General features: G+C 43.3%; 1 protein-coding gene across 1 annotated transcript in view; it reads right to left on the minus strand.

Moving 5' to 3' along the window:
- Positions 1-9563, minus strand: part of CASTOR1 (cytosolic arginine sensor for mTORC1 subunit 1) — a 145707-nt gene extending 136144 nt beyond the window's left edge. The window contains exon 1 of the mRNA XM_078667238.1: positions 9274-9563. Within this exon, the coding sequence (XP_078523364.1) occupies positions 9274-9386 (113 nt within the window). The 5' untranslated portion in view covers positions 9387-9563. The remainder of the gene's footprint in view (positions 1-9273) is intronic.
- Positions 9564-16123: the final 6560 nt, after the last annotated feature.

A 16123-nucleotide genomic window follows, 5' to 3' on the forward strand; every position in this document is an offset into this window, starting at 1 on the left:
AACAGGACTATGAGCATTCTAAGCGCTACAATAGTCTGTCATCACATGGCAGGCGTGAGCTATACAGGCAGCAGGTAGCAGCACACAAGAAGACTAGAGAACGGCGGACTCACCCGCAAAGCTCAGCAGCACTGCCAGAAGCAGGACGAGCCCGGCTTTCAGCTCTATCCCTGAAGTCTGTGTGCTTCGAGTGAAACGCTCTGTAACTCCTCCTGAGGTAGTGCCAAGTTTCTGCCAAGAGCCTCTGCTCCTACCGAGCTGGTTGCAGGCGCCGCGGACCACTTTTATTCACTCGGAGAAGTCGAGGCATATGGGGTCAAAGAACAGAGGAAAGCATCTCCTTCTGAGCTCCAGGCCTGTCCCCTCAAGGCTGCCGGGTATTTCGAGGGGGGCGGGGGGATTGCCGCTATAAGAATATTATTTTCTGCGAGCGCACAACAAATGCCCTGTGTGTCTTTGAGTTAAGGGGGGCGGGGGGGGGCTTGTAAGTACTTGAGCAAAAGCAGCCAAAGAAAGGGAGACGTCAGAATGTGTGGGGTAGAGAGGGTTTATAGAGAAGGGGCCCTGTCCGAGATGACCAGACATGGTAGAAGAAGACAAGCCACACAGATATACATATACACACTCACAAATCGCACTTGTGAACATACAAACACCCGAGATATACAGACATTACACTTGTGCAAATACAAACACTGCAGATATATACACTCTTAAATCACACGCATTCACATACAATCACAAGCATCATAGATATACATATTCTCAAATCGCACACGTGCACATACAAACATAAGGACCACAGATATACGCAGTCTCAAATCACACACGTGCACATACAAACACAAGCACCCCAGATCCACTCAAATTATATGTGCAATCACAAACACCAAATGCACACAAAGTAAGGAACTGCATATCCCCGAAGCAATTGTGCAAAGAAGAAACTACCAGCGGACCTATATGCACACACCTATTAAACAAGGGTAAGCTGGACAGAGCAAGGAGAGAGGTAACAGCGGGCAGAGGACAGGAGGAACACAGAGAGCATGACGGGCTGTAGTTCTATGGAAGAAGGAAGACAATGGTTCAGACATTGGGGGATTGTGGGGAGAAGCACTGGTAATGTTTAGGGCAAAGAGATGTATTTAAAGGAGACTAGGGAGCAAGAGGTAAAGCAGGGAGGGACAGGAAGCATTACCTTGTGTTTGCTGCTTGGTAACTGTTCAGTGAAGACGAATCACTGTATTGTGAACTGAAAAGGTGGGAACCGCGGCCCCCTTGGACAGTTAAATGAAATGCTTTTAACCCGTGCTGCAGGTTCACCTGAAAGAACTCGGAAAGATGCAATCTAAACAAAAAGCGCAAGCAAGACGGAGAGGCTGAACGAGGCAGGCGCGCTTGCGAGAACAGTCTGCTCTTTTTCTAAGCACACACTCGTGCTTGTGGCGCGCCCCTGCGTGCTCCCGCAAGGTGTATGCCGCGAGTATGTGCTTTGAAAAAGAGCTGAACGACGGCTAATGGTCTCCTATGCATCGCATGCGCGCTGCATATGCGAGACCTAAAAACTTTTTCAGTAGTGCTTTATACTGACGTGTTACATGAGCAAATGCATTTGAATTTACTTGAAAAGCTAAAGCATTCATAAATGTGTGATGTTTAATAATATTAATACTGTTGTGATTGAGCTGTTCTCCCATTTAGGCATCAGAAAGGCTTCTTTCCTTAGCTAACGTTAAATCATGTGAAAGCTGTCTCCCAAACCGCATGAAAAAAATCTTGTGAAGTTTCCACTTGTGTTCTATCTAGTCAATCAATGGGCTCACTTCTTACTTCTAGCACAATTGATAGAATTTACAACAAATCTGGTTACATCCCAGAGAAATGCACCTGGGAACGGACTGACAACAGATGAGTAAAAGAACCGCCTACTTCCGAGGATGTTACAAGGCACTAACAAAAAAAGAATATAATGAACTTAAGGAATAACATGAGAAAAAGATTACTTAATTCTTACGGATTTGTATATTTTACAGATCATCCCATAACAGCCCATCGCAAACGACCAATGAAAAGCCCATGGGCTGATGGAATTGATACGTTAAGGGATGTAAACCTGGAAAATATTGGAGTATAATTGTCTAAATTAGGGATGAGTCATGGGCTGGCTATTCTGGTTTTCTTGCATACCCTAGCATGCTGTTGGTTTGTCCTTTGATCCACTCCTGTTTGCTTTGTTTTAGTTCTCTCTTTTTCTTGCCCCTTTCCACTCGTTCTGGGTGGAATAGACTCTAACAAACTGGACCCTAACCGAACTGTGACTCCATCCTGTGCTATTGCCCGCTGGGAAACGTGCGCAGGTAAATAACCTTTTGGCTAAAAGGTTGCCCGACTCCTGTTGTGGCAATTGGTGCTGCAAGGTGGACACAAACTGAATTACCCGAGGACAGAAACTGTAACGAACTACAGTGATTTGGTTTGTATGAGCATCAACTGAACTTGTAACTTCATGCTAAATAGTTTAAATCACCCTCAGTTGAGGAAGACTGTAATGTGCTGTGTGGTTAATTTTGCATTAACATTCAGTTATTAAATTTGATCTTGAAATGTATGTGTGCTCTTACCACTATTCTTGAGACATTAGATAAGTGTTTTTGCTAAATTATCTACCAAATCGGTCTCATTCATTGGGTGATTTTCTTCATCTCAGGAAATCTATATCCATGGCTGGTGAAAGTGTTAAGCTAGAATATATGATCTGAGTGGTGTTAACAATTATCTATTCCATGTCCTCAAAAGGATAATTGTTCATTCCCCGAGTATTCTAGTCCCTTATAGCTCAACACAAGATCCATCGGAAGACCTAAAACATGGTAATGGTCGTTGGTATCTGAGTTTGAGAGATTTGGATCGGACTAATATAAAGTTAGGAAATAGGCCTAGAAATCTGAGTCTAATGTGTAATATAGAAACATTATCTGCGCAAAACGCTGCAACAACACCATTCGCTGTAAGTACTGTTGTTTTCTACCTGTAAATTAAATGGTTAACTTACACAATGGCTTCTTTCCTCTTTATATGTATATGTATTCCCAGGATTACCAGTGTTCGATTGCAGTCCTGATTTCACACAGTATGGCACACTACCTCAGTCGCTCAAGAGTAAACATTACACATCCATACTACTCCAAAAATGTTCGGGTAGTGAAAATAATCAGTAGCAAAGTGACCACAGACTACCTAACAACCAGAATGCTCATTCCATATATATTAAAACAATCAGAATAATGACTACTTTTGATATCAGTACCAAGCCTCAAAAAAAAAAAATCAAACAAAGTTTACCAGACCTAGAGGTCTAGCGACTTAATAATTAAATCGACCTAAATGTAATGCTCTTGACCCATAAAATGGTTTCAAATTATGTGCCCCTGGGCAAATATTTGTATTCACTGAGCTGCCATTTTCTTCATTATCACATATGAGAGCACCATCAAATACGCCTGCTGTACAAAAAACTCTTTTGTTTGATTTAATAGACTAAACCTTCGCTCCATATATAATACAAATCTAGCCCCATATAGGATACATATGACCCTTGAATTGCCTTCTAGTTCATTAGCAACATTGTTGTCAGGACTGGGGCAAGAATGTTTCTAAAATCATGTTAAAAATTATCACTTTCAATAAATACATAACCAAAGCATAAAGTGGTAGCACACAGTAATTTGCGATCAGCATATTTTCCATTGAAACGGCCGCAAAATGGCCCACTGACATTCGGTTTTACTAATACAACAATACAGTGTGTAAACAATGTTTGTGATTCAAGTTTCTGCAAATATTTGTCATTTGCACATCACCAGAAGTGCTCTGCTTTGCTACTTAAATCTTTGTATCACACTTCTGAAATACAAACAAAAAAGTGCTTTTGTAAACCCGGATATATTTTGAAATAATTGTACTATTCATTTGCCAGCTATTTAAACGTGTGTTAGAAAAAATACTGACATCCTACAGCCTTTTGTTTCACCAAGATTGTCAGACAGATAAGCAGCAATTAGTAAAAAGACAAACTGACATTTGACCTCTGCCCTTGAACAGACAGCAACTGTGTCAAGACAAAAACAAGATTTAAAAGGCATCTTTAATGCTCATTCACTTTTTAAATAGACAGAACACCTGTTCCTTTCCAGCTCCAGTTCACTGACAGAATGGACCAGTAGGTCCTAAAAATAGCTCAACCTGATAAAATCTGACACCCATAGGAGTTCTTCTAGGCCGGAGTACTTATTCTTGTCTACTTCTTAGCAATTAGTAGAACATGGATTCATTATAAAAATAAAGAGCTCATAGCTGTGCATAACTCTATAACGGCATGTGTATCTCCAAACCCAGAAGAACACGTAGGAGTAGTGTAGTTGACGATAAAACGTTGTAACTCCCTCTTTTCTGGACTACTGGACCATTTTGAATTTTTTTTAATTAAATGAATAGTATTTATATCGCACCTTACCCTCGTGCAATTTTATGCACTAAACAGAGGAAAGGCCTTACTTACCAGTGAGCAGAAAATCAAAAGAGGGACACTGGTGGTTTGGCCCCTATTAGTGAGATTGCAGCTATGGGAATGGTAGTGAGCCCTGCATGGAAAACTGTCACATACCCCTGCAGTGAGTACCCAACTGCATATGAAACTGGTATCCTGACTTTTTGTTTGTGACTGAAATCATGCTAATTTAGCAGGTGCACAGAGGCCTAGGTATCTCTATGGTAAAGTGACAATTCAGACATATTCCTTTGCAAAGAGGGGTGCCCGAAGCGTGCCAGCGTACTTGACAAAGGACTACTATTCATGCCCGCAGTAAGTCACCTCAGTGACTTTGTTTCTCCTTCTATTACAGCATTACCCATGATCCTTCCGGATGATACCTACCCGGCACTTCTTTGCATCCCACCCGGGAATTGAGACAGCTTGTTTTCTCGTATAATGTATCTACCTGTTTTTATCCCAACTGTATCCGGGATATGTTACTGCCTATTATTTCTTTCCTTGCATAATGCACCCACCTGTTCTTATCCCAATTGTATCCACCCATCCTTTGTCCGTTCATACGACCTGTCAATCCTTTAATGCGCTCTGATACCCTCACAGGTCTGGTTCGCGCTCTAAAAAACTCAAAAATAAATAACTCACATAAAGCAGTGGTGGCAGCATACTGGGATTTTATAATGCATAGTATTACCAGCTCATTTTTCCAGTGTCAAAAAACAGCAAGATCCAAGGACCACCCTCTTGTGTAAGGCTTCACTTTGATATGAACCCCAGCTCCTTGTGTTGACATTCTGTTTATGTCCAGAACATGTGTAGCACATGCAATATTGCAGGACCCTGTATGTAGTGAAGGTCCGAGTACTGGGAGGCAGTGCTTGTAATGGCACAGTACATGTCACACTGATTGACTGAGGTGTGCAGAACGTTGAATTGAAAGGCCTGCACTGCCACTCAGCAAAGCAACGGCTGCTTAGGTATGCCTAGCAATATGACAATCGAATAGCCATTTGTTCTACCCAACCATAATAGTTTTCAATTCAACCACTGTGAAGTGACTGACATGTTCCAGCTGCTTTACTTTGCGGTGTAAGCTTTATGGTGATGGCATTGTTAGAAAGCATTTCCACCAGTCATAGCAGAATATCTTTAAATCGTGATGTTATATAACAAGCGACACAGCTAAACATTAGGTGTGTGGATGCAGTCATTTCTGGGGTAAATAGGACCCAAAATTGTCACCACACACTAATTAAGTTGGTCTTTTTTCCAGCCCCTAAACTTAATCAATCCCCAAACAGCCTGTAACCTCGCCGTCTAATCAATAGTCATATCAGAAAAAGAATATGGAAATGTTATGATCACTACACTCTCTAAAACATGACTAGCGCCTCTCAATGCTCCTCATTATTCTGATCCCAGACTATTCTGAAATACAAAAATATTTTAGCACATCACCCGTTCTTCCTCCCTAAGATGGTTGAATCAAGAAACCTACAAAAGAGACCACGCAATGTTTAAAGTTCCCTACATGAGCACTCCTAGATGGTAGAGATCCATAGCACTATACGTTTAGTATCAACCTGCACTTAGATTGACAACCACTACATCAGCAAGGTAAGTAGATGTAGAGTTAGAATAGTCAATATACACTTTCCCATATATGCTTACATTGACATACACTGATTAGTGTGAAGTTGATTTAGATGCAGGTCAACATTACTGAAATCTATGTTCTAACATAAAATACTTCCCAGATATCTAGTACCAAAGCTATGAAAAAAAATGTAAAGGATGTGTAGTGGAAAAAGCACAGTGCGCAGCAAATCTCCCCTCATCGAAACTTCGCTGTAAAAAGACAATGACTCGAAGTTGCTAATTCTCTGACAAAGAACCCTGCAATTTGGAATGTCCTCTGCCGTCCTTTCAACAAGTCCATCTTAATCTGTTCAGACTCATCTCTCATAACAAATCTACATAATAAACATTTATTTTGATCCCTAATTATACCTCTTCCTTTTCACATGCTTTTGTAATGTGGTTCAAAACATTGCCGTGTTTATCTTTGCATGCCTTGAATTTTCCCATGGATGGATGGGGAATGAAGTTGATCCATTGGGAATCCGAATCTGTGAGCTATTATTGATCTGTGCCAGCCACAGTGAAAAATGCTGACTTTGTCCTAGTGTACTTGGCCTACACATGGATACGTTCTGCCATGCCATACTTTGTGATTAGATCATCTACCTAAATGGGAGATGGGAGGAGATAGGTGTCTTATTTTCACTTCCAACTGAGCACAATGCAAATGACAGTTAGAAAGTTTCATCATTAACCTTTTTGGTTTAGTCTCCTCCTGGCTGGGAGCTAACAGGAGCTAAACCCTTGATGTCACTGTGAGAAAAAGCTATTTTTCACTTCACAAGTGCTTAAGAGAAACAATGACTTTTTTTCCAAAATATGTAAGGGAAATGCATACAGTGTAATAATGTCGGTTGTATTTGTCTATGGAGGCGGGGGTGTTTGTACTAATAATCATTGACAAAGCATTAATTTATATTAGTTTATTGCATTTTTATATAGCTACTCATTCCAGTTTAGGATGTCAGAGACTTACATCACACAGATATTACACATTGCATATGAATCATACAAGTGTGTAAGCAATATAGAGGAAATGTTACACAAGACACTAAGGGTTACAGGCCATGAGACTCGAATAGAAGCCGTACTGGTAGGCAATAAAAGTGAAGAGCACAAAGTAAGGATTTAAAATGTGTGTGGGGTCTGCAAACAGTGGCTGGAGTTGTATGTACTAGTAAGTCTCTATTACTACCCAAAGGAGCCATTTTAGGACCTTAGACTAATGGAAGATGGTTGGAAAAAAATAAGATTTTAAACCAAAGGCCTCCTGTTGGCATGCAGTTCCCTGATGCCAGTTCAAGACTCACTATACCGTATTACAAGGACTGTAAGTTATGACCTGAGAGTAATACAATGACCTCTGCAACAAAAGCAGCTACCAGTACCCACTGATCTATCTACATCAAATATAAATCTGAATCGCATGCTAAATAGTATGCTTTGAATCAGGCACATTAACCCCCTAAGTCATTTTCTGACAAGTCATTTCCGTGACCAGGCTGCAACAGATCTCACCACTGTGTGTAGTAATCACCAGAAATGTTACCATTGTTACAACCTGGAAAATGCTGGCTAATGCTATACAAAAATCTGTGCCGCAGACGCCTTAACCCTCTGGGATATTTTAAAAAAGCATCTTCTTTGTGACAAATCAAGTAAGACAAAACTGATTTCCTGTCACATTTGTCCTGGTTACAGACTTCTCTCGGGCAGAGATTTAAAAAAATATACGTATATGCGGATTGTCAAATTCCGGTGCTCGTGACTTCATCCCTCCACTTTCTGCTTCCACACTATGACCCCAAATTTATGGGACCCCAAAATAAAATGATCCCTTCCCGGCAATGAAAGGATATTAACGCCCTTTATAAGGGCATGATTTGCGCTATATCAAGAATTGAATACCCCTGCTCATGGCTGTTTACCACCTGCTCTCAATTTTATTTAAACCCTCCCCAAGATTTCCAGTACTTCATATTTTTTCAAACTACACCTTTGCTGCTGTTTATGCATGTATGTATGTGTGTATGTTAAGGTATTTACACTGCGTGATCTGAGCTAAGAAGCAATTTCGTGCTGATCAGTGGGCGAGAGTTAAGGGATGCCACTGTAGATAGTTCACAGCGAAGCCTGTGAGCTCGTAATAGGATAGGATACTGCTGTCATACTGGCATACACACCTCGATATTTTCCCTCATCTCGTAGTTTTCTTCCAGCATGCTTCCGTTTCCCAATCACCCCCTCTACTTATACTAGGATACTCAACTCCAGCTGGTGTCCTACCCTCAACCCCACGTGTCCATTCCCCATTTTCTCTCCCTCAACCCTAGTCATCCACACCCCAGTTATCCCTCCCTAGACTCCTCCTCGCCACCTCACCCCAAGTGTGCCAAGTTTCTGGAAAAAGTATTGACGAAAAAGAGATTCTCCGTTTTTTCAGCATTGCTAAAACGGTGAGCCGGGGCAAGCGCCTAAGACCCACCTCAGCTTGCTGGTTACCAAATATACATGCCATAACTGTACAGATTTTGATTTACTTGGATCCATGTCATTGATGTAGATTGCTCTGTCTTGCCTGTATCCATGTCCTTTTTTGGTAGCTAGCTCTGTTTTGCCTCTCTAACATATGTAAATTGTATTTATTCTATTTTCTCTTTTTTTACTCTAAACTGTTTGAATTCTTCTTTATGTACAATATTTGTTACTCCTGTACCATACTTTTTATTCATGTAAAGCGCTCTGATACCCCCGGGTCTAGCCAGCGCTATATAAAACCTTTAAAATAAATAAATCCCTATATCCTTGTTCCCACACTACAAGTCTCAAACCATCCCCAGAATCCTAAACCTCTAGACTCTCCAACGCCCTGCCCCCTCCAACATTTGCTTTCCCTCCACACCTTACCTCACCCCTAAATCTCCCATTCCCCCCCATCCTAGAATCTGCACCAACTCATGCCAGAGCCTCCCTTTTCCCGTGCTGCAAGACTCAACAACAGCCACGGTTTCTCCCAACCCTCCCATCTCCCACCAAACTTTACCCCACTGCTTGTTTGCCTCCACCATTACCCTCAATACCTGGTGCGCTGGGGCAGGAGGAGCAGTTTGATCAGTGAGTGGGTGCACCGCCAGAGGCCAGACTTCTGGAGGCTCAACACCCGCACCCGGTGCTCCATCAGCTGCAGCTCCATGCTGACCCTCCAGCACCGCTTCGCGTGCCGCCTTCACCCTCCCCCAGGCGCACTTCACCTCCGCCACCCAGCAGCTCTAGCAGGCAGTGCCCGTGCCTCGTGCTCCAGCAGCAAAAGCCCCAGATCCACCGGGATACGGATCTGGAACCCCCACGAACCCAGGGAGGCCTTTCCGACACTCCGCGGAGCCAGCAGCGTGACGCAAGCACCACCCCCAGGGGCGGGGCTAGAGAGGATGAACCTCATTGGACGTGGCTCGGCGCACTCTGTGATCTGAGTGGCTAGGTTGAGAGGGCGTTGTCTTCACCGAGGTTGCATCAGCGAGAGGCATGGTTCAGATGGACGTGCCTCTGCACAATATTCATGAGGGGGACGGCGTCACGAATGACGAGCGGCCGAAATGTCTAGACTCTGATCTCAAAACGGGACCTTCCAAGTTCCAACATGCTGTATGTAGCCAACGAAGGCACCGGCCTAAAGCCACCCTGTGATTAGGATTTTTTATTTTAGTTTTTTATTTTAAAACTTTTATATAGCGCTAGCTTGACCCGTAAGCGCTTTACATACACAGAGTAAACAACAGCAGGACATTACATTACAAAGTAAGCCGGCAGTAAGGAAGCAAACCACAGAAAAAATACCGCGAGTTTCTTCGGATGCAGGCCGCCGGGGAAGTGACAGCGTTGATGCGCGTTCCCATCTAAGAAGTGAAACAAACCGGCACCGAGATTTCCACCGCGATTGAACACGCGTTTGGAGTAACAGGGCGGCATTGACCACTAACCCTGTAAGACCAACATACCCATCGAGGACAGATCTACCTGTGCCCAGTTTTCGCCGGCACACCAATTCCATTGGAGCATCCAGAAGCCCCCCCTGCGGACGGCACATTCAATGACCGTTTGCTGATGCTCTCTTTCCTCTTCCTGATGAAGACCCCAAAATGAGGCTGTGAATCACCCTTCTTGCGTATCAGGGGTCGAAACGTAGAAATACGCCGTTTTTCCTTGACACACCATAGGAGCTAAATAAGAGATGTATTCTCATAATCTATGTGTGATGTAAAATTGGGAACCTTTGCCCATTAATCTGGTTGTAGAGGTTTTTCATTTTTAACTTGGATGCAACTATTATGTCACAACACCTTTACTCTGTCCCCTTCACTTATTCACTTACCCTTCCCTTTTCACAGAGAGCACCGATTTCGAATACGGAATGTAATGATGCAATAATTACATGTCTTTACCATAAATTGTTCTACACAATCTTGGCTATGAATGAATAAAATGCCATAAGGAATGGAAAACAAAAAATGAGATATTCTTTTGATTGTTATCAACTCTAAAGGTGAACGTGGTTCTATCTAAAATTGTATATATATGTATATTATATTTGCCATACTCAGACCATCCTCATATGTACTGACAAACGGACCCAGGTCCTGAGTTTAAGGGCTCACCCCTTTCATACTCACACCACAGAAAAAATACAGCATGGGAAAATAAATATACAGTGCAGCGGAGGGGGGAGAGCAATAAAAGAAAAGGCCAGAATGACATAGTCCGGTCACCCACTATCCTTGAATGTCCAGAGAGAGAGGAGACAACTCGGATAAAGAAGACTAGGTTAGTTGACGTTGGTCATGAAAGTATTTGTTTAGGAGATGGAGTTTCAGGTCCCTTTTGAAACAGGAGATGTAGGGGTTGCATCTGAGTACTCCTGGGAGCGTTGCCAGAAAACAATCGGTATTGGGTGGTTTTCTTTTTCAATTTCGGAGGAATAAGGAGTGAGTTGGAGCTTCAAAGTGTTCTGGATTGACCTGCTCTAATCAGTTTGTTATTTAAGTAGTTGAGGTCAGGAGAGTGAAGGGTTTTTTGTGTGATACAGGCCAATTTATAGATACACATCCCTTCCATGGGAAGCCAATTGAGGCAGTTGAGAGCTGGAGTGATGTGTTTGAATCTTTTAACTCCAGATACGAGTCGAGCGGACATGTTCAGCACTGCCCTTAGAGGGGCTAGGTGAGCTTTTGGAGTCCTTGTAAGGATGGCGTTCCCGTAGTCGATTTTAGAGAGAACGAGGGATTGGACTACAGTTTTGAGGTCATCGCGGGGTAGGAAATGTTTCAGTTTCTTGAGCTGAGGTGTTTTAGAGAGAAAAGAGCACTTTTTGCAGCGTTTTTGATGTGGGCCTCCATTGTTAAGTTCTTGTCAAGGGTGATGCCTAGAGACTTAACTGAGTCGGATAGGGTAAGGGGGCAGTTTAGGGCAACCAGATTCTTGAGCCACTCTTGGATTGGACAATGGTTACTTTTGGAGAGAATAGGATTAGTTCCATTTTGTCTGGGTTGAGCTTTAAGTGGTTAACGTAGAAGCAAGTTTGGATGTCGCTGGGAGACTTGATCCTGAAATAGATTTGGGTGTCGTCCGCGTAAAGGTGGTAATTCACTCCGGCTTTTTTCAATATGATTGTGAGGGGCTCCAGGAAAAGATTGAAGAGGGACGGGGAGAGGATCGAGCCTTGCGGGACCCCAAGTGTGACTTTAGTTAGCTTTGAGAGACTGGAGTTGATTTTAATTTGTTGCGAGCGGTGTTGAAAGAAGGAGGTGAACTATTTTAGTACCTTGCCATTTATGCCGTAACGTTTCGACAGGGTCTCCAAAAGGGCTGGATGGTTTACTGTGTCTTATGCCGCAGATAGGTCAATAAGGATGAGTAGGCAGGCATCACCTTCGTCTAGGGCCTTGTGAATGTCGTCGGAGACGTTGAGCATAGCTGTTTCCGCGCTACAGCCTTTTCTGAAACCAGATTGAAAGGTGTCAAGGAGGTTGAACTCATCAATGTGTTTGTAGAGTTGGAGGAAAACACATTTCTCCAATGTTTTTGCAAGGAATGGGAGGTTAGAGGTAGGTCTGGGGTTGTTAAGATCATTAGGGTCAGCCCCAGGTTTCTTGAGAATGGGTGTCATTTGTCCTAGTTGAAGGGAGTCTGGGACACAGCCTGAGGTTAGAGAGGCGTTGATGATTTTTGTCCAGAAAGGGTTAATGGTGTGGTTGAGTTCTTTTATAATTGTGGAAGGAAGGGGGTCCATGGTGTGGGAGGAAGGTTTAAGATTAGAAATTATATTGAAGACCTTGTTTACCGACATTATGGTTCGGGACTTTTGCTCTGCTTCAGTACACGGAAGCTTGTAATTTATGGTGTAACAGATGTAGAAGTAACTAACTAAGGTCTTCAGCAGAGATGGTGCCCAACCTCACATCCACGATTTCCCCTCAAAATGAAGTTATGTCACTGCCGCTTGTGTGGTGATGAAAACTACAATATTGTATTACATTGCACGCATGTCAACAGCTTCAAGCTGGTAGGACGGAGGTTTTGGGGGGGAGGGGATGCTTTTGTGATTACCCCTTTTGACTTCTATTGAAGCAGAGGAGATTTTAGGCCTTCAAAAACCGTGAGTCTGCTGCCTGAATCGGGTCTGTAAGCATGTATGAATTAGTATATGCACAGTGATTACTACCTTTATGTGGGCTGTTATGCTTGTTCACAGGGGTTGCAAGCTGTGGTTGTGCAACCCTGCCTAGCACCACGCATCAGGGGTTATACTAACACATTTTAGTGCTGGTGCCCACATCACCGCACTAAAATGCATTAGTCACGCATATTATAGCACCGTGGGACCACCCTCGGGGCGCACTGGTGCACTATAAAGGGCTGTAGCGAGCTGTGCTGGCAGTGAGTGCGCTCAGTCAAAATACACTGACTTGCCACAATCTTGTTTCCTTTTATTATGTAAGTCGTCACACATCATCAATTAAGACCTCAGTTAGACAGCCTGCACAGGGAAACATTATCACTCACAATTTAAGACAAACACAGCTATCAACATATTCCGTGGTGTTGTTTGTGCATCTGGTCATGTTCATAAACATTATACAGTTTGGACCCAGCAGTACCCGTGCGTGGATTGGGAGCTGCTCTTTGCTTATTGTTGTTTTCCGGCAGGGCAACTGATCCTGTGACAGCGCAGTGTCTGATTAACAACCGGAGTAACTTTGTATTTCATCCGCTCAAATGCAGTCCACAGACTAAAAGCTGTTGTGCACTGAGCACTGCGAGAGCCTCTTCCTGCCTAGATGCACTCAACGCCGCCTGCAGTGAGCCCCACACCAACTTCCTAAGGATAGACTGTAGATCATACAAATTCAAAAAAAGAGTAAAAGACAAGATATCAGAAAGGAGCAATCATATAATTAAAAAATGCAGAATTTTTAGAAAGGCACAATTTTAATCAATCTCCATGACATGGGGTGGCTCCTCCTTAATGGCGGAGGAGTGTCGCCCCACTCGTCAGTCAGTCACAGAAAAATACAACGATAATGAAACAATATCATTTAATTTTTCCTTGACTTATTCTGACATGATGGGCCATGACAGGCAGGTGGTGGCACTTAGAAGTGTGCTTGTATGTTTGGCCGGCCGTCCTAGCCTGGCCAAACATACCATGCGCACTTCTATTTCTCCATCCCAGCTGTGTTTACAGCTAGGTTGGAGAAATGCTGCAAGCTCACAGGCAGTGCCTGAGTGGCAGAGCATACTGCTTAGACCAATCCTAGCACTGCTCTCCTAGAGCAGCTCCAGGATTGGCTGAGCAGTCTCTGCCTTCGCCCCTGCCCACCCTCCCGTCCCTCTCTCCCACGTCCCCCCACCTTCGTGTTGTGGTGGCCGCCACTGTCCATGACCATTTGTCGAGAGCTAACGATTTCTCTACATCTTGCACTATTGACACAGACAGAGAGCAGCAGAGTTCCAGACCAATACCAGGTGTACAAGCGTCAATAAGGTCCTGTGCACTCTAGTCTCCACAAAGATCCTCAACACTGCATGCTCTTAATGCTAAATTCGGTTTTATACCTAAACAAGCTCCATTTATAAGCTGTTAGGCACATGAATCAAACCCTATTTCCCTTATCCCAGTTTATAAATATCAGATAGCCATCAAAAAATTTCAGATAGGAAAAGTACTAATTCAAGGTTACATACTACGCCTTTAAGTCTATTGTCTTTGGGCATCAACATATATCCCGCAAAGTTATAGATTACCGCACACATTTCTTAATGATAAATGCTGTATAAATGTTTAGCTATTTATCTAATGTACCTCGAGAATGGAGAGGCTTGAATTTGCAAGAAAGATCTTGCTTTGGAGTCTTGAATAAAATGCACCTGTGGTGTTAATTTGTACCAGGGAACGATTCTGCACTATACATATTGTAACAGCCCTACCAAGTGCCATAAATTCATTAATCTTTCCCGCTTTCCTAACTGCAACAATATTGCACCATTTTGAGAGCTCCTGTTTGCTTCAACAGCAGTTGTTCTTTGTAAGTCACCCAATGTTAGTGTCTTTCTCATCCTACTGACAAATAGCTTTTGACAGTCAACATTCAGATGCTACCAGTGTCTTCCTCCTGGGTAGAAGAGAGGTTCACAGCTGTCATGCTGTGCAATGGTTTTAGCGGCAGATGGTTGGTGCTCTCTACTATGTGCAGAAACAGGTAACTTTAAATTCAATAACAGCATGCCAACAGTGAATATCGCTACCTCAGTGCACATAAGTACATTTGAACAAAAAGTATGTAGTGCTTATTCATAGAGCTTTTTGTTGAGTGACAGGGGACTCATTCTACTCGGTTTTAATCTCAATTGGTTTCACAAACAGTGTCACTTATTTATTTATTTATTTATTTATTTGAAGTTTAAATCTTTTTTTATTGAATTTGAACATTTCAGGAAGTACACAGGTTAGATTAGTACAAGTCATGCATATTGATGCACACACGCAGTAATATTACATCTTACAATGTACCGCTAAGCATGCAGGGGCCTTGCGGGTTGGGCACATGTATACTATACAACAACAGTTATTATATGCATCGTACTGGTCCAATGTCCCATCTGCAGTGGCTCTCATATTGGGGTGTGGCCAGGTGGATGGCCCCTTCCCGGGAGTTGCTACGTCACTCCCACATCAGCACCGCAGTATAAGAACGTGTAATGTAAGGTGCCTGTGTCTGCGTGTGTTGGTGTTGGTTCTTAAACTACCAATGTATTCTTGGTGGTCTAAACTTGTGGGGGGTAAAACTGGGAAAGCGGGTAGGGAGTGGCTACACAGGGCACCGGTGTGCTTGGCAGCATGTCAGTCATATTGTCATTACTTGATGAGTTGATGTATACGAGCTGGCGAGGGGGAGGGGGCAGGGGGGGTTTGTGTCTGACGTATTCCTACGATGTGTTTTGATATTCAGGGCCTCTAGGTAGTATCTTCCCGTAATGTCAGCGTTACATGCATACATTTGATCCGATGAGTGGGCCATTTGACCCCAGGGGAGGTGAACGTGGGGATTGTGTCTGGGGGGTCCTAGGCGAGGGCACTTGCGTTGTCTCATGGGTATATTGGTGTAGCAGTTGTGCCCATTCCAATGATATAGGATGTTTCCGAGTTCCTTTGACCTCCTCCTCCCTCAGTACCTCTTCTTCTGCCTTGCCCCAATTTTGAACTGCCCCTATCCAGGCTGCCTCGGGTAGCCCGCCGGGGTTCGCCAATACATTGCCAATCCCTGCTTCGCTAAAAGGAGGGCTAATGATGCAAAGCGGCACTGTATCTTCTCAGTTTTTCACCTGCAGAATAAACCGAGGGCACACACCTCCCAGGTGGATATGTCTGTAAGATTT

Source organism: Lissotriton helveticus, chromosome 11, assembly GCF_964261635.1.
Source record: "Lissotriton helveticus chromosome 11, aLisHel1.1, whole genome shotgun sequence".
In the NCBI taxonomy this organism is placed as follows: Eukaryota; Metazoa; Chordata; class Amphibia; order Caudata; family Salamandridae; genus Lissotriton; species Lissotriton helveticus.